This window comes from Aspergillus brunneoviolaceus, assembly GCF_003184695.1.
Source record: "Aspergillus brunneoviolaceus CBS 621.78 unplaced genomic scaffold BO95scaffold_55, whole genome shotgun sequence".
Taxonomy (NCBI): domain Eukaryota; kingdom Fungi; phylum Ascomycota; class Eurotiomycetes; order Eurotiales; family Aspergillaceae; genus Aspergillus; species Aspergillus brunneoviolaceus.
Window position 1 is genome coordinate 188934 of NW_020290785.1, and position 18342 is coordinate 207275.

Sequence of the window (18342 nt, forward strand, 5' to 3'; positions counted from 1 at the left end):
GATGATGGCAAAGGATTAGCCGCTGTGGAAATTAAATCACAGTCCAGACGCAGCCAGAGCAGAGCCGTCCACGTCGTATCGGCCTATCAGCAACAGCTATCGTGCCATCGAGGAGTCTAAATATAGTCAATCCCACGCCAACCCAACTAGTTTTTTCCTTTCTTTTTTTCACCTGATATTTTTTTTCTCTTCTTTCTTTTTTTCCACAGGCCCATCCAGTCCATTCCGGGCCCAGTCGGGCGTGTAGACGACACGCGGCGGGCTCACTGTGAGGGTGGAGACCGGGCGATAGCGGCGTGGATAGAGAGACAAAAACGAGAGTCCAAGTGACTCCGACTCTGGTTCCTGTCACTTGGGCATGTTGGAACGGCCCTTGGCGACTCTTAGCAACTTCTGGTCCCGACCAGAATGCGGAGAGAGGATGGATGGAATACGCAAGTGATGGATGGATTGTGCAGTGACTACCTACGGACTGTAAGTTAGTGTCTTCTTTCCTGCAGCCTTTCCTTGGCTGGACTTAGCTAAGCGGCTTCGGCCGAATGCAGATTAGTCTGTGGGGAAGTCCCAAAAGGGATTAGTGCTGCTGTCACGGGAGAAGAACCAGCTGAGTCAGCCAGGGTCCACTGCGCACCAGCCACCTCTCATCTGCCAGCCACGCCCCCAGCCTCCCTCTTCCGTCTCCACCCAATCAGACCATCACTCGCCGTACTGTCAGCCTTGGAAGTTTGCTAAGTTTCATTATGAGGCAGGCATTGTGCCAGGTGTGATATCAACTACTCCATTGTGCCTGTCTGTGTCTCCATCATTCCTTCATTGCATCCTGCTGTTTATTCTTAGGAACCGGATTTGCTGCACTAGCCTATCAGCGAATGGAGTGTCCTCCACCACGCTACTGGAAGGCTGCAGCACACTAGGTATTAATCGAGCGCATGGTTGGCCGACAGTGCTGCCTGCCACCAATCTTGTTCACTGCGCTTCGAACTCTCACTCTCAAAGGCCGTTAATCTGGGTTAGCCCATGGCCACAGCTCCATCCAGAGACGATCGTCGAATCATCTTGCACTTTGTCAGTTGACCCTACGTCCATGCCCGGGCTTCCTCCGGCTCCGTAGGATTATAGACCTCGACGACCGACTAACCTCATCTCGCATGGCAGGATTATGACTGCTTCTACGCTGCCGTCTTTGAGGTAGAGCAGCCGGTGCTGAAGTCGCTGCCGTTGGCAGTGCAGCAGAAACAGATTGTGGTAACCTGTAATTACGAAGCCCGACGGAGGGGGCTACGCAAGCTCCAACTGATCAGGGAGGCCAAACAGATCTGCCCGGACGTCGTCATTGTTCTGGGCGAGGACCTGACCCGCTTTCGCGATGCCTCCAAGCGGCTTTTCCTCTATCTGCGATCGTTTGTCTGGGGGGACAAGGTCGAACGGCTAGGCTTCGATGAGGTATGTTGGCCGAACCTCCACAGGTTCATGCACTATCTTTAGTACCACGGACTGGGCCCCCGGTAGCACCTCTAACCTGGTCATAGGTGTTCATGGACGTGACCGAGATGATCGATTACAACGCTGACCTGCTCAACCGCCATGACCTGGAACACTCGTTCTTCCATCTTGACCGGCAGGAACCCACAGTGGGTTTCTCCTACAATGCCACCCAAGTGCACGGGTCCACTTACCCTGCGGATCTGAATTTAACGGCTGTAAGTCTAAGCTCGAACGGGCAGATTTCAGGGCTCTACACGCGGCTGCTCGTGGCCTCGCACTTGGCAGGCTTTCTGCGAGGCCAACTCGAGTTCCACATGGGTTACACGGCCACAGTGGGGATCTCAACCTCCAAATTGCTAGCCAAGCTGGTAGGCAACACACATAAACCGAACAACCAGACCACCCTTCTTCCGCCGTACGACGCGAAATCAGGCGCATTGGAGAGTAATGTGGTGACCTTTCTTGATGGACATGAGATCCGGAAGATTCCTGGGTTGGGCTCCAAGCTGACTCGGAAAATCACCGCTTACCTTACCAAAGCTGGCGCACAGGCCAGCTCAGCCACCCCCCCTCTGGCGGATGAGCCAAAGACTGTTCGCGACGTGCGACTGTGTTCCAGTATGGGACCAGCCCTGCTGGACCGTATACTCGGCGGACCAGGTGCACCCCGGGATATTGGTGCGCGGGTCTGGGGCTTGCTAAATGGCGTTGACTCTGCGCCGGTTATTCCGGCGGGCGACGTGCCCACCCAGATCAGTATCGAGGACACTTATGGGCGTCTGAATACTCTGGAAGACGTTCGCAAGAAATTGGCCTCTTTGACGGCTAGTCTTCTCCGTCGCATGCGGACTGACCTGACGGAGCAGGACCTTGAGGTAGATGCAGGGCCCGATCAACTTGTCCACAGCTTGGAACCCGTGGAGAAGTCCTCGACCCGATGGCTGGCTCGTCCTCGGACACTGCGACTGTCTACGCGACTTCGGAACTCGGGTACTGAGGGTGTGCGACCGGCTCATCGGACCTCGCGCTCTGAGCCGCTCCCTGCATATGTGTTTGCCCTGGATGAAATTATCGATGCTCTGGCAGAGCGATTGGTGCATGATTCCCTGCTATCCATGTTCCGCAAATTGCACCCGGAGAAATCTGGCTGGGACCTTCAATTGATGAATGTTGCGGTGACGAACATGGTTGAAGGAGCCGGCGATAGGAAGCAGAGCAGTGGACGCGACATTGGAAAGATGTTCCAGACTCAAAGAACAGGGACCAAAGAATTTCCTGACGCACAGTATGCGGACGTGCCCATCTCAGAGACAAAGAAAACCATTGCCGAGTTTCGTCCTGAGGCCAGTCATAATGTAGATCATCCTGTGGGAGATGTGGCGTGGGAGGAAAGCGATGAGGAAGAGGGCATGCTCTGCATAGCCTGTGATATCTGTGGTGCCTCGATTCCTCATTTTGCGCGCGAGGCGCATGTTCTATATCACGCAGCTCCGGATTGATATCCCTTGGGTTAAAGCATAAGGAAGTGATTCATTGCCATGGAGACGATGTCATCATGTGTGCATTGATTCGTAGGTATGATTCAAACATTTTGTAAGCGTTTTTCTATAACATTTGCAGTGACTGCAGATGATATCCCCAGCCAAGGGACATAGCCGGATGTCAACATCATAAAAAGAGAAAAATGATAAGATATGAATTGAAAGCATCAATGCAGCCTCCGGCGCTTACTCTGTAGACCGAGTCGAAAAAGAAGGGGGCCGGGCGGGGGCTTGGCATTGTCAACAAATCCATCTTCTTTCCGCCTGTCAATCTTCCATTCTTTCATTCTTTCAATTCTTCATCATTCCTCACCCTCTCTGTTTGTTGTTTTCTTCTGTTGACGTTCGTCAGGCCTGCTGCTAGTGCTTGGAGGGCCTCAGGGATCTCTATCCGATCGGATCCGCCTCAGTCTCTTCACTATTCCATTCGTTTTTGTTGTTGTTCTTCCTGCCATTTCCCCCGCCAAGGCTGCTGCGCCTCTGCGGGCCAAGAGAGAGACTCCCTCGGCTTCTGTGAAAGTGAGAGAAAAGACCCTGATCGTCTTTCTCCCGCCACAGGGTCTTGTAACAGACCATATCAGACCCTTATCCGTTCGTTGTGCACTGGCTGCATACGGCGTCATCTCTCCATTGTCTGCCAACCAACCAAGCAAGAAATTGTGCTGTCGCTTCAATCAATTACAACCGATCCCTTGGCATAGATACAGGAGTGGATTTGAAACCCGCCCCCCCATCTTTAATAACGGGTCGCAGTGATCATCCAAACCATTGTCTCACGCTTGGCGGCTGCCTGATGTTTTGCTTGGAAAGACTCCGGGGGAATTAGATCTGACTTCTTCTCCTTACCGCTGCTGTCATCTGCTATTGTTTTTGCAAATCACTCGTTTACATTCCACTTTCCGCTCGTTTTGCTGGCCGTGAAGTCCAGTCGTTGGCGGCCATGAGGGTCTTCTCTTACTCCCTCCCGTTGATTGCAAGCGCAATATCCCTTTTTGCTTGCGATGTGCAAGGTTGGTTCTATTTCCCCTGGAGATTTGTGTCAATTTAACTCACTTGTCAACGCAGCCCGGTCGCAGTCACCCAACACCATTCAGCACATCTCGACATTAGACCACCCGACAATACAGACGCCCTCGCATCAGGTTGATCATCTGACACACTTCGACATCACCTTCAACCTCCGTGACAAGAATCAACGAGTCAAGCTCGAACTGGAGCCGAATCATGACATTCTGGCGGACGATGCATATGTACAATACCTCGATGCCGATGGGAATGTTCGACGAGCGGAACCCATCTCTCGCCAAGATCACAAAGTCTTCAAGGGAAGGAGTCTAATCGGCCGGGGTCAGGGTATGTGGGATCCAGTCGGATCGGCTAGAGTCTATCTCAAGCATGACGGTGACCAGCCCCTTTTCGAAGGCGTATTCAGTGTGCATGGGGACAACCACCACGTGGAGTTGAAGTCGACCTACCTCCAGAAGAAACGCAAGCAGGATGCCGATATTGTCGACACCAAGGGCGAATACATGGTCGTCTACCGCGACTCGGATATGTATCGCGTCCACACAGAGCTAAAGCGATCGGTGCTGGGATCAACATCATGTCAAGCTGATCAATTGGACTTCAATGTCGATCCAAATCACCCGGTTCTTTCATCCTATCAAATGGATGTGGATTCAGATCGTTGGGGAGTCATGTCGATGAATTCCTTGTTCGGATTGAGCAAGCGGCAGTCGGATACCGGCAGCGTCTCTGGAAACTCAGGGACCGTGAATTTGGCGTCGACCATAGGTGACACTTCGGGCTGCCCCAACACAAAACAAGTGGCCTTGATCGGAGTTGCTACGGACTGCTCATTCACAGGCTCCTTCAAGAATGAGACTGCAGCGAAGCAATGGGTGATTAGCACAGTCAACAGTGCTTCCAGCGTTTATGAGAAGTCTTTCAATGTCTCGATTGGCCTGCGGAATTTGACTATCTCGGAGAGTTCTTGCCCTGAGAACCCACCCGCGGCTACTGCATGGAACATGCCCTGTTCGAGCGGTAACCTCACCTCCCGTTTGAATCTGTTCTCCGAGTGGCGCGGCCAGCATAGTGACTCCAACGCGTATTGGACTCTCTTCAGTGACTGTCCGACCGGCAGCGAAGTCGGCGTGTCTTGGTTGGGACAGCTGTGCAATGCGGATGTGACTACTAGCGGCGACAACTCCGTCAGTGGTGCCAATGTCGTCGTCCGCTCCTCTGGCGGCGGTTGGCAAATTTTCGCCCATGAGACCGGCCACACATTCGGTGCGGTGCATGACTGCGACTCTGACACTTGTTCGCAAAATCTCGAGTCCTCATCGCAATGCTGCCCGTTGACATCCAAGACATGTGATGCCAGCGGCAAGTATATCATGAACCCCACGACGGGGACTGACATTAGCTCGTTTTCAGAGTGCACGATCGGAAATATCTGCTCCGCCATTGGCCGTAACAGTGTCAAGTCGAGCTGTCTCTCGGCGAACCGCGGCGTCACTACCTATACAGGTAGTCAGTGCGGGAACGGAATTGTCGAGGAAGGCGAGGACTGTGATTGCGGTGGTGAAGCTGGCTGCGGCGACAACAAGTGCTGCAATCCCACTACATGCAAGTTTACGTCGGGATCCGTCTGTGATGATTCTAACGACAGCTGCTGCTCGTCATGCCAATATGCTTCTGCGGGCACGGTTTGCCGGGCCAGCCGGAGCGAATGTGACTTGGCCGAGACATGCAGCGGCAACTCCAGCTCATGTCCTTCGGACTCGTACAAAGATGATGGCACCAGTTGTGGGAGTAGCGGATCTGGCCTGAAGTGTGCCAGTGGCCAATGCACCAGCCGCGACTATCAATGCCGCAGTGTGATGGGCAGCGTCCTACACGAGAACAACACGTACGCTTGCTCGGCATATAGCTCTTCGTGCGAGCTGATTTGCAGCTCCAACTCAATCTCATTCGGTGGTCAGTGCGTGGGATTCAACCAGAATTTCCTGGATGGAACTCCTTGTGGTAGTGGCGGCTACTGCAGCAACGGAGACTGCAAGGGACAAAATGTCAAATCGTGGATCAACGACCACAAGGCCATCGTAATTGGTGTCGCCTGTGCAGTGGGAGGCTTGCTGCTCCTTGGCCTGCTTTCCTGCTTGGTTCGTCGCTGTCGTCAACCACGCCCCATGGCTCGACCTGCGCCCCGACCTCCCTACGGGCCCTGGAACGGGCCTATGGCTCCGCCTCCGCCAATGAATCAATGGCCGAACAATGCCCCGGCTCAGGGATACCAGGGCTTGTCCTCGCCTCCGCCGCCGTATCCCGGACCTGGACCAGCCGGACCACAATACCCGCAATATCCGCCCCAAGGGCACTATGCATGATTTTGCTTTCTTTCTGCCACGCACGTAGAACGTGCATGTACACGAGCGCTGCATGATGAGCATTGTAGACTCATATTTGTGACACTTGCTTCTTTTCATATTGGGTTTGGGTGGTGTTCGGTGTTTGTCTTTGGTGTTTGTCTTTGGATGTGTGGCTATTTCATTTTCTGTTGGGGGTGCATCTTATGTTCTGGGTATCATATTGTTTATTATTTTGACCGGCTTATCATCGTCATTGTACAGTCAGGCTCGTCAATAGATATGATTGCTTTACAATTTAGTTCGACTACCGGTTTCTGTCCAACCTTGTATACCTTAGTAGGATGTAAGCTCAGTTCAACACGTTCATGCCGCTTGAGATGGATATCTTTTAGACAACTAGCCAAGTGAAACAGCAATGAGAGTACAAGAGAAGTCGACAAACGAGGAAGATACAATCGGCGCCTGCCCAATGCCCAAAACGATAGTAAAAGGAAAAAAAAAGACGTCAACAGCCTTTCAGCTCCGAGACCATATGGCCAAACTATACAGGTGTACAGTTCCACCCACACCAACAACAACCAAGCGTTGACACAAGCAGAAGTGCTCCTCTAAAGCCTGAACCCAAACCCATGATCCCAATAGGCAAGAAGCCTCACAAGACCAACCAACCAACCTCTCGCCTCAAATATCCTAAACCTATCACTTCCACTTTACTTTAAGACTCACTCCCCCAGCCCCAAGAATTCGAGGGCCTACTGCCAACAAATACTCACAAACGCCTCCTTGGTGACACCGCCCACCCCCTCCAAATCAAACTCCTCGATCATTGCCCGCAGCTCCTCCTCCTCCAGCCCGGTCTCGCCCAGCTCCCGCGCCACGCGCCGCAGATCCTCCAGATCGATGTACCCCTTCCCACCTTCGTCGAACAGCTCGAACGCCCGCAGGATCTCGTCGCGCGGATCCCGTTCCAGAATTTTCAAGGCGGTGACGGCCTGGAAGGCGCTGAGGGGCATGAGGAGATTGGACGGGTGTTGGGGGTTGTTGTTGGTGGTGGTGGATTTCTGGAGGGGTTGCGGGGGGTTCTGCGGGGTGGGGTGGTTTTGCGATTGGGCTTGGGCTTGTTGTTGCTGGACTTGGGGCCGGGGTACGCCGTAGGTCGTGAGTAAGGAGATGAGTTCTTGTTTGGGGAGGGAGAAGCCGAGTGCGCGGAAGGCGACGCGGAGTTCGTGGTAGTCCAGGTGGCGGTCGCGGTCGAGGTCGAAGAGGGTGAACTTTTTTTGGTGGCCGGTGTTAGCATACGGGATGGTTTGGGATGGGTTTGGGTCACAGGTTGACTTGGTTTTGGGGCGGGTTGATGGGTTTGGGCGTTAAGGGTACGTACAGCTTCATTAATCTCCTCCCGCTGTTCCTCCGTTAATCGACTCAGCGGGTTCGTCGTGTCTTGGCCGTGGGCTTGCGAGTGCAGCGGCGGCGCCGGTGGTCCTCCGCTTTGCAGGTGGCTGTGCTGCGCGGCTGCGTGGCTCGCTTTGTTGCTGCTGGGGTCGTTGCTGAAGTCCCCGGCTCCTCCTAGGCCTGCGCCGCCGGGGTTGGGGATGCCGCCGCCGCCGCTGGCGAGGCCGCGGTGGCGCGAGAATGAGGACGCGCTGAAGGGGAGGGCGTTGGCGGCGTTGAGGGACCGGTCGGGTAATTTGCCGGCGGCGTAGGAGCGCGAGCCGAAGGGTTGGGTTGAGGAGGCCATTTTCTGGTGGTGGTGGTGTTGTTGTTGCGAGGGACCCGGTGGGTGTGGTGGTTTGGTTTGGTTTGGTCGGGGTAGAGGGCGTTGGTTCAGGCGAGGTGGTTGAGCCTCATTGCCCGTGTCTGTGTGATTCTCGGGGGTTCACAGTATTGTGTTGCTTCTGTAGGGGTTTTGGGTTGGATTGGTTATTAGGATGTGCTGTGATGTGAGGGTGTTTAGGTGTTCAGGAGAATCAGGCCGCAAGAATGAATGAGAGTGTCGGAGGTGGTGGAGAAAACGCGCGGGCGATGGAGACGCGCAGCCAAGACGGGAACAAACATTAGCATTCAAGGTTAGATTGCCCAGTCGGTTGATTCCCTTCCTCAGTGTCGACTTGCTCTCCTACTCAATTACAACTATTTACTGCGTATTCAGGGCTTGGAATTTGGCGGCAGCTTCAGCTTTGGGTCATCAAGTCTTCAATTCGTATGCAATTGTTTTCCTATCTGCCCTGATCTATGTTCTAGTGGGATTGTACATCTTTGATGTACGAGATGCTCACATGGCACGGTTCCTCTCACCTCATCAGATCTGGATCAACCTGAGTCCCCAAGTCCAGCTCCTCCAAGAATCTGCGTCCCTGAATCGGCTCCGGTAAATACTCCTGTACCACCTCCCCATCCGCATAATTCGGATTGTACTTGTACTCCTTCCCATACCCGAGCTCCTTCATCAACCGCGTCGGGGCATTCCGCAGGTGAATCGGAATTGGCAGCCCGGCGACTCCTGGCTCTGCCAGGGCCGCGAAAGCATTATTGAGGCCTCGGTACGATCGCGTACTCTTCTTCGACAGCGCCATTGCCACCGTCGCGTGTGCCAGATTGATCCGGGCCTCTGGGAGGCCGATTCGCTCCACAGCCGAGTGAGTGGAAATGGCGAGCGTGAGCATGCTATTGTCGGCCAGCCCGATGTCCTCCGATGCCACCACAATCAACCGTCGCGCGATGTACAGAGGGTCTTCTCCCGACTGGATCATCCGCGCGAGATAGTAGAGCGCCGCATCCGGGTCGCTTCCTCGGATGGATTTGTGGAATGCTGAGATGGTGTCGTAGTGTTGGTCGCCCGCACGGTCATACACCAGCGTCTTCGTCAAGGCCCGTTTGATCTCGTCCTTGGTGATCCCTGCACGCTTGGATAGATCCATCGCGAGCTCCAGGAGGTTAAGAGATGTTCGCGCGTCACCGTCGGAGAATCGTGCCAGATAATCAATCAACTCATCATCCACCAGCTCTGTAGGCGAGTAGCTGGGTCCTTCCACACGAAGCGCCCGCTGCAGGATTGATTTGATATCCTCATCCGTGAGCTTGGATAGCGTGAACGTGCGACATCGAGAGAGCAATGCGCTCTGCACTTTGAAGGATGGGTTTTCGGTGGTGGCGCCAATGAGCGTCACTTGGCCACTTTCCACCGGCCCCAAGAAGACATCCTGCTGCGACTTAGAAAAACGGTGGATCTCGTCGCAAAAGATGATGGTCTTTCGGCCGGTCAGGCCAAGTTCACTTCGGGCCTCGGCAAAGATCTTCTTGCACTCCGCAACCCCGCTGCTGGTGCTATTGATCTCCACGAAGCGACTACCCACCATGGACGCAATGACTCGCGCAATGGTCGTCTTGCCTGTGCCAGGCCCGCCCCAGAGGACCATACTGGGCACGCGATCCTGCTCAATGAGTCCCCGCAGCACCCCCGTTGGACCCACCAGCTCCTGGCCGCAGACCTCGTCCAGTGTCCACGGGCGCATACGCTCCGGCAACGGGGCTGCTTTCTGGAAGGCGTTCATCTTGGGACGCTTGGGCTCCGACGGTAGGTCATTACTCTGTAGTTTATGGTTCGTCTCGACGGCGACCTCGGCCGCTAGCGGGGCTGTCCGCTTGCCATTGACATTGCGCAGCGGGGAAGAGTCCGTGATGGGTTCTCGTGATGCATTGCTCTGAGTAGAAGCCTTCCGGGCAGACGCTGGCTGGAAAAAGGACGGGACTGGAGCCTTTTGCGAGGAGGGGGTTTCTGCGCTGGAACTTGGCTCGTCGATAAAGTTCTGACAATCGGAATCGATATGATCGTTGATCTTCAAGCTGGGGACGGACTTGCTGCAGATGGGACACGATACCATTTTGACGAGCAAGCTGATGGATTTATAGAAGTTCGAGTGAGCTGCTTGATCGGACTGGCAGCGCGCTATCTGATAGACCAGCTACCGGGGATAGAGTCGACTACCATTGAAGCCATTGAGAAGATGCTTAACGCGTTCCCCACGCGTCGGCCGCGGCGGCGATAAGAGCCATCGGATGACTAATCCTGTCAATCTGCGATGACACATGTGACGCCGCGATGCCTGAGTGCCTGAACGCCTGAGCTCGCGCGGAATTCCTGTGCGACACTACCAACAAGATTTATGCTCACCTCAACGCAAGTGTTGGATTGAAACAAGAAAATTGACCTTCATGACCTCTGAAGTAGTGTGCTATCTTGTAAAAACAACAGCTTATCAGTCCTCATTGCCAAGGCCAAGCACGCAATAACATCCGGTTCGACCCAAAGCGGAAAGCTTGAGTTTCCCCACCATCGCTTTCCATCCCCGGACTCATCCCTCTGCTCCCTCTTCTCCCCCAGTCCCGTCTCTTTTCTCTCCTCTTCTCTTCCTCTCTCGCTCGCTGCACTCCTGACTGGCCCCTACTCGACTGCTTGCCTCTATGTTCCGTGGCTCCCGTCTCTTTTCCTCTACTACAATTGTCCAGGTCCAGCCCTCCACAACTTCGCTGCGCACTTCTGCCTTCCCCTCCGCACTCCCCCGCTATCCAGCTTGCACACGTCCAATGTCGGCCACTGCGGCTCGTCCCGACCCATTTCGCCCGGCTAAGAGGGTCGCTGGTCAGAAACAGGATGTTTGGTACGAAGCATACCTAAAAACCTGTTGTGCTGCGGCCTGGATTGCTGACCGGCGCGCAGGTCCATTGTCAATGAGGCTGCTGCCGCTTCGCCCGTTCAGCCCATCGTGAACATGGGTCAGGGTTTCTTGTGAGTAACCGACTATTGAAAGCTTCCGGAGTAGAGAACTAATGACGCTATCTTTTTAGTGGCTATAACCCTCCCAAGTTTGCTCTCGATGCTGCCAAGGAAGCTCTCGACCGCGTCGAATGCAACCAATACTCCCCGACCAAGGTACATTCCTCCACCAAGAAACCACAGCGCATAGCCGCATAGACTCACACCCTTTCAGGGACGTCCTCGTCTCAAGCAAGCCCTGGCGGATGCTTACTCCCCCTCATTTGGTCGCACCATCAACCCGGACACCGAGGTGGTCGTTACCACGGGAGCCAATGAAGGTGGGATTGCCTGGAACAGGCGAGCAAGTTCGCGCAGCTGACCGAATACAAGGTATGCTGAGCGCTTTTATGGGATTCATCGAGCCCGGCGACGAGGTTATTGTCTTCGAGCCGTTCTTCGACCAGTAGGTTGCACGGTTTTTCCCCTCTGCTACCCGTCTGACGCCGCCCAAAGATACATCAGTAACATCGAAATGCCCGGTGGTACAATCCGCTACGTCCCGCTTCATCCCCCCAAAGATGGCGCTACACGCACTTCCTCCGCCGCTGAGTGGTCCATTGACTTCGAGGAGCTGGAGAACACGATCAACTCGAAGACGAAGATGATTGTAAGGCACTTGGACTCTTCTGCAAATCGTACTCGACTGACTCAACCTCGCTAGGTTCTGAACTCGCCGTAAGTGCTTGCATTCCAGCTTGATATGGAGTAAATCAAGCCTGACGTCTATCAGTCATAACCCCGTCGGCAAGGTCTTTTCCCGCGCTGAACTCGAGCGCATTGGTGAGCTTTGTGTGAAACACAACCTGATCATTCTCTCCGACGAAGTCTACGACCGTCTCTACTACGTTCCCTTCACTCGCATTGCTACCTTGTCCCCGGAGCTCTATGAGCGTACCCTCACCGTGGGCTCGGCTGGCAAGGCTTTCTATGCCACCGGTTGGCGTGTGGGTTACCTCATCGGACCCGAGCACCTGATCAAGTATGTCTCCGGCGCCCACACTCGTATCTGCTACAGCAGTGTTTCGCCTCTCCAAGAAGCTGCCGCGGTGGCTTTCGAGCAGGCAGACAAGGTCGGCTTTTGGGACGAGAGTAGGAAGGAGATGAAGGGAAAGATGGAGCGTTTCTGCCAGATCTTTGACGAACTCAACATTCCGGTAAGTGACGACGTCGTGCATTATCCAAGAATTCTACCAACTAAGTTATATAGTACTCGGATCCTGAGGGCGGATACTTCGTCCTCGCAAACATGGCCTCTGTGAAATTGCCTGAGGATTACCCATTCCCTCCCCATGTGGCCAGCCGGCCTCGCGACTTCAAGCTCTGCTGGTTCCTCATCCACGAGGTGGGAGTTGCAGCTATTCCTCCCACCGAGTTCTACACGGATGCCAATGCCCACATTGCTGAGGATTATCTCCGCTTTGCCGTTTGCAAGAATGACGATGTGCTCGAAACGGCTAAAGAGAGACTACGTGGCTTGAAAAAGTACATCAAGCAGTGATTTAGACTGCACGACCCTTGATCGTATAGATGTGCATCGATGTTTGGTAAACACTGGTATCAACAACGGACTTAGAAGAATATAGACTTCATGTGTCGGAGGCTGGACTGAGCACAATTGAATAGATTTGCAATTTGCTATCTGTATTGTTACATGACATTATCTCCATCCTGCCGGAGCACTAACAAGTGAAAAGCAACCTCCGCTTCATATTTCGTTTACCTTGCCTTGATAATACCCAGAGCAAACATAGATGAGAAAGGTTAACACCCTCAAACGTAACAGGACGAACCAGGAAACCCAACACGACAACGCAGAGCCTAGGAGCCGGGATCAAACAATGTTGACATGAACGTCAATCATGCTTCTTCAGGACCCTCATTCATACCTTCGATCTCCATGTTGCCGGTACCGGCGCCATCCCAGCCATCACCACGTCGAAAGACCCTCTGATCCTCCTCCGCCACGCCCTCGAAGCCCTCACCGAGCATGCGCTTCTTCGGGTCTTTGACTGTCGGATGAGTGGTTCTGGCGGCGCGGAGAATCCAGTAAGTCGATTCCATATTCCTCACAACTTCACGTAGACCGCCTCCGCCCAAGGAACCCAGGAGCCGACGATACTCGGACCGGCACACCTGATCCGGACAGTTGCGGCGGTTGCGGCCGTCCCAATCAGTGGCACATGCGTGGCGCTCTCCCGTGATGTACTGCTGGATGGACACGTTTGTCTCCGCATGGATCTGGTAGCGTAGCGCGGCCTCAAGCTGCTTGGATGCGTTCGCGGCGCGGAGTTGATCACGAATGAGGCGGTACATGTAGTCAATCAGCGCATGAACCTCAACCGTCGCTATCAGGAAGAAGAGAGTTCTGTCAGCCCAGATTTCACTTCAGCCAACTCACCATGACTCTAGGGAATATTTGTATCAAAGAACATACCGAACAAACAAATCGCCAGCACACGCCGGAACCGATCCTTCTCCTCGGGATCCTCGAAGCGCACGGTATAGACCACGCGCTTGGCGCAGCGCACCGCGGTCGTGTTCTCGGGGAACCCGGCGCGCACGTAATCGGCCCAGTCGGCGAAGATGAAGTAGTCGCCCTGGCGCTCGTTCATGCGGAAGTACACCGCCTGGCGGTGGCGCTCGGGCATGTCGTAGTTGTGCAGGCAGGGGATCAGGGGCGGACCTTCGCGGACGTCGCGCGGGATCGTGCTCTCGCGGCAGGGGTGCACGAAGACGTGGTCGCCGCACACGGGCCAGTGCGTCTTGATGCCCTGCAGCAGGTGGTCGCGGCAGCAGTAGCGGGTCTCGGAGAAGGGGCCGCACCCCGGGCAGATCACGGTGACGCCATCCCAGGAGTTGCAGCGCTTGGGGCAGTTGCGCAGCGCGCAGGGGAAGCCGTGGCTGTCGAGTTGCCAGAAGAATCCCTCGGGCTTTTGGCTGGAGAGCGTACCGCCCCGGACGTTGGCGATCTGTTGGTAGTGGGTGGTGCTTGTGCTTGTGCTCGTGGTGCTCGCGGTAGGGCTGAGCGGGGCTCTCGATGTGGATGTGACTGTGGTCGGGGGAGGCGGGGAGGGGTGCGCGTGGCTACTACTGGCGACCTGGGGGTGGGTCGCTGGTGGTGGGAGTGGAAGTGTTGGTCTCTTGGCGCTGGACTGCGTTGTGGTGGTAGTGTTGTTTCCCCTGGCCTTTGGCTGGGTGCCGGTTGTCTTGGTGGTGGATGGCTCAGAGGTCACGGCGGTCTGGGGCGTGGTCTGAAGAGCATGCTGGCTGGCTGTCCACGCGGTAGAGGTCGTGCTGGTGGACTTGGGGGTCAGATCGTGCGCATCACCTCCTTCCCTTGCTTTCTGAGTACCGGATTTATGGGTATCACCTTGACCCGCTTTGCCTTCCTGCTGGCCTTCGGCGGTGGCTTCCTGGATGGGGGTGAGCCCGGTTCGAGTGGTGACAGTGTTGCTCTGAGGCGTGGTTGGCGCAGGATCCCTCGAATACGGAGGTGGAGAATCAGTTTCCTTGCCCGATCCCTTCGTGAGAGTCGACTCTTCCCCGTCGGTCTTGGTAGGCACCTCGGACCTTGCAGCCCCAGGCCGGCCACGGCAGGGCGCCACGGTGATGTTCGCGATTTTCGCACTGGCCAACAAGGGACTCGGGCAGGACTGACCGGGTGGCGTCTCGATTCTCAGCAGCCCCTCTATCGGCTCGACGAACTCGGACGGGTTTTGCTGTATGGCTTGTAGCCTGTCGATGGCCGCCTGGATGGCTACTATCTTGGCAGCAGTCTCTGGATCGTGAATCCTGTCGCCTTGATCCTGAGAAGCAGCAGCGGTAGTATCCGGATGGACTCTGAGATTTCGACTGCCTCTACTCTGAGCAATAGCGGCGGCAGCAGCAGCAACGGCAGCACTCAGCTTGATGTCCGACTTGTTGATTCTGCTCGTGTTGCTGGCGAGCTCAGGTAGTTTGTTCCAAGTTGCTGGTGCTTTAGCCTCGTGGCGGCTGCTGCTGCTGCTACCGTTGTTGCTGCTGTCCTTGTTGGTCTCTGCTTCTTTCGCTGATAGCTCGTGCTCGTTGACAGACTTGGTCAGGGCGGTCGTCGCGTTCGAGACTTCGCTCTGTCCGCTGGTGGATAGATTGCTCGATTCGGCAGCTCCTGTGCCTGCTCTTCCACCGCCACCACTACCACTACCGCTACCTCCTGCTGCCGCACGATTGGCCTTCTTTCTGTTCTTCTTGGCCTTGTTCTTTTTGGCCTTCTTGGATGACTTGGTAGGCTCCATCTTTGGGGTGGGTGCGGTTGGCTGGGGTTGCTGGGGGGAGTGGTCTTGAGATGGGCTCTGTTCTGGCTCGGATGGCCGGGTGAGAAGAGATGAGGAGGCTGGAAGGGGTGGAATTTGTGGCTGTGGATGTTCGGGAGGCTTGTCTTCAGATGTCCAAGGATCATTCGAGTCAGATGGTTTCTCTTCAGATCTCGAAGGGAGAGGTGAGCTCGATGGCTTTCCAGAGGTGGTTTCTTTGGGTGGTAAAGGGGTAGTTGAGCTGATTGATTGTTCACAAGATTTGCCTTCAGGTTTCGGGGGGATGGATGGACTCAATGGTTTTTCAGATGAGGTATCTTTGGGAGGCGAAGGGGTAGTTGAGCCGACTGGTTTGTCTTCAGTCTTCGAAGGGACAGGTAAGCTCAAAGGCTGTTGAGAAGGCTTATCATCAGAGCTTGAAAAAACAGGTGGACTCAAACTCTGTTCAGAAGGCTCGTCTTCGGAAACTGAAGGGATAGGTGAGCTCAATATCTGCTCCGATGTCTGAACCTTACATGGAGATGCACGGGCTGGCAAGCTCGAGTGTTTGTTCTCGGGTGTTGAAGGTCTAGCCGTGGCCACTGGCGCCTCAGAAGATTTACTCTCAGATGTTATGGGAGCCGACACGTCCAAAGGCTCTTCACAATCCTTATCCTGTGATGATATGGCAGGCGAGCTCACTGGCTGCTCACTGGATATACCCACAGATGCTTCAGGAGCGAGCGAGCTCAGGGGCTCCGCAGAAGGTTGTTCCTTGGGAGACGATGAGACAGATGGACTCAGTATGTGATCAGAAGGTTTGTCCTCAGATCCTGGAGAAAGAGGTGAGGTCGCTGGCTGCTCGGATGGTAGAGCCTGTCGGGAGGTTAGAAGAGAAGATCCTAATTACTGTTTAGAAGGTCGAACCTTGGGAGATGATGCAACAGACAGGCTGGCTGACTGCTCAAAAGCTGGGTTCTCGGTTGAAGAGGAGGTAGGAGGAAGATGAGATGAATCAACTGCGTTGGCTGGTGTAGTATCAACCACCGTCACAACAGGTGTCGAAGGGGTCTGCGTCGGGGTTGGGCTTGAAGTGGGAGTCGAACGAGTGGCTGTTCTCGCGCGGAGCAAGTCAATCGCCTCAGTACGAGATCTCCTGTCTACTGAGACATCTTCTTGACTGCCTGTGGGTTGTCCAACGGACTCCATTAGTCTGGCTGGACGACCCATCGTACTGGGTATGGATGAAAGTAGAGGTGAGGGGGATGGGGAGATGGAGTGATGGTTGTGTAGAGGAAGAACGTACTGGCACCACTGCTTTCGAAATCAGAGATATCGTTGTCATAGGCGGTGTTGCTTTCGTCACATCCCGCTGTGTTGTTATCTTTCTGATCTGTGTTGTGGTGAATGGTTGTCTGTTCGATCGACTTAGTGATCCCGTGACCTGGCGGTTCAGTTGATGGATTCTGACTGAGAGACTCCACGGCCTGTAACCAACTGACTGGCCGGCTCTCCAGTGCGTGGTCAAGCTCGGCCAGGAAGCTGGAGGACGCGGCTTTCTCGTCTGAGCCTGCTGCTGCTACTGCTGCTCTCTGCTTGTTGCCTCGAGGACTCTTGGCCATCTTGATATCACATTGGGTCTGCACGATATGACAGGGCAAGGATAGGTGAAGCGGATTAGGTGCGCAATCTGCTTGGTGAGCCTTTTTCTCTTTTCGGCTTCACCCTCGATTTCTGTCGTTTGTCAGTGCTAACATGTCTGGTAGATCCAAGTGCAATGTTATACCGGAAGTGTTGCTTCAGCTCACACCGCAGATGACCAGTTCGATGTATTTGTTCTTGGTGGCTTGGTGACCGACAGCTTTGATGGACTGATGCACGAGAGAAAGAAGGACGCCATACAGAAGTGTTGCCCAGGACCCTTTTTCATTTATTCACTGCAATACCATGCGGGTCCCTTACGGGGCTGCCATGAGCCATGCCATCCTGCGTTCATAATTCACTACACTATGAGATACTGAAATGCGCTGCTAAATTACGGCTTGATTGTGTGATTCCAAGAGGATTCTGAGCTTATTTATGAGAACTGTGTTTGTTAAAAGTCTTAGTTCAGAATATCTTAAGACTAAGCGATGTATTCAATGCAAGCATAACTCCTTTATATCGAAGCCGATTCCGTGGCGGTGGCTATCTCCTTGAAGATGACATCGAATGAGTCCATGTGTCCACGATTTACATTCTAGCAAGTCAAGTACGACGCGCAGAAGTAAGATCATGCCTATCAGCAAGAGAAGAAAATACAAACTCCCGATGCAGTTTGAAGCACGTAGTGAAGAGCCCGCCATCACGTGCCGCTAGTCTTGTCTCTGTTTCTGTCGCAGGCTGATTCCCGGTCTCAGACAACTACCTACACTTTTATGAAAAGCAAAGACTTAGACCATCATCTGAGTCATTGACCAAGACGATTATTGATGCCTGAGTACTCAATATCCTTAGTATCCAGTTTCAAGGTGCTCAGTTTCAGATGCCTCTAGGAATAGTCAAATGACAGAAAACCCCCCGTTGCCTGCTGCCTACAACACCACAGCCCAGGAAGCGCCGTCTCGGTTCAACACTCAATACCAAACAAGCCCAGATCGAAAAGACCATATACACGATGGCATGGCTAATTTAGTCTTTCGATCACTGTGGGGCTCCGGGTCGATTCTCCTTCAAGACTGATCAAAATGAGTGGCTCAGAGCGCTTGCGCTGGGCTGAAGTGTTAAGCGCCGTTACTATCTTCGGCCGGGCCACTGCTGCAGAAACCCATCAGATCATCAAGTCTATCTTCTCGTCTGCACGGGAACGATCTCTG

The 18342-nt window shown here is 54.3% G+C and overlaps 6 protein-coding genes across 6 annotated transcripts; 3 read left to right on the forward strand and 3 right to left on the reverse strand.

Moving 5' to 3' along the window:
* Positions 1-659: 659 nt before the first annotated feature.
* Positions 660-2984, forward strand: BO95DRAFT_516535 (putative DNA polymerase iota; the record flags this gene model as incomplete). The annotated part of the gene is made up of 3 exons (XM_025591828.1): positions 660-1065; positions 1156-1443; positions 1530-2984. Exons 1-3 carry the CDS (start codon positions 1018-1020, stop codon positions 2982-2984), a joined length of 1791 nt encoding a protein of 596 aa, XP_025439814.1. The 5' UTR covers positions 660-1017.
* Positions 2985-3966: 982 nt separating this feature from the next.
* On the forward strand, positions 3967-6418 carry admB (ADAM family of metalloprotease ADM-B; the record flags this gene model as incomplete). Its single annotated transcript, XM_025582852.1, has 2 exons — positions 3967-4036; positions 4092-6418. 2 exons carry the CDS (start codon positions 3967-3969, stop codon positions 6416-6418), a joined length of 2397 nt encoding a protein of 798 aa, XP_025439815.1.
* Positions 6419-7070: 652 nt separating this feature from the next.
* cdc31 (putative cell division control protein Cdc31) lies at positions 7071-8261 on the reverse strand. Its single transcript, XM_025581129.1, has 3 exons — positions 8018-8261; positions 7782-7864; positions 7071-7671 (listed from the first exon to the last, which is right to left on the reverse strand). The coding sequence occupies exons 1-3, from the start codon at positions 8136-8138 to the stop codon at positions 7153-7155; spliced, it is 723 nt and encodes a 240-aa protein (XP_025439816.1). The 5' UTR covers positions 8139-8261; the 3' UTR covers positions 7071-7152.
* A 361-nt stretch (positions 8262-8622) lies between these two features.
* Positions 8623-10391, reverse strand: BO95DRAFT_394694 (ssDNA-dependent ATPase MGS1). The gene has a single exon (XM_025583700.1). The coding sequence runs from the start codon at positions 10279-10281 to the stop codon at positions 8692-8694; it is 1590 nt and encodes a 529-aa protein (XP_025439817.1). The 5' UTR covers positions 10282-10391; the 3' UTR covers positions 8623-8691.
* A 198-nt stretch (positions 10392-10589) lies between these two features.
* Positions 10590-12904, forward strand: BO95DRAFT_445298 (kynurenine--oxoglutarate transaminase). The gene is made up of 9 exons (XM_025587115.1): positions 10590-11058; positions 11118-11186; positions 11246-11330; positions 11389-11494; positions 11547-11619; positions 11670-11823; positions 11878-11891; positions 11947-12370; positions 12424-12904. Exons 1-9 carry the CDS (start codon positions 10862-10864, stop codon positions 12712-12714), a joined length of 1413 nt encoding a protein of 470 aa, XP_025439818.1. The 5' UTR covers positions 10590-10861; the 3' UTR covers positions 12715-12904.
* BO95DRAFT_484155 (uncharacterized protein) lies at positions 12876-17109 on the reverse strand (the record flags this gene model as incomplete). Its single annotated transcript, XM_025590327.1, has 4 exons — positions 12876-13561; positions 13651-16363; positions 16415-16704; positions 16794-17109. 4 exons carry the CDS (start codon positions 17107-17109, stop codon positions 13074-13076), a joined length of 3807 nt encoding a protein of 1268 aa, XP_025439819.1. The 3' UTR covers positions 12876-13073.
* Between the last annotated feature and the right edge of the window lie 1233 nt (positions 17110-18342).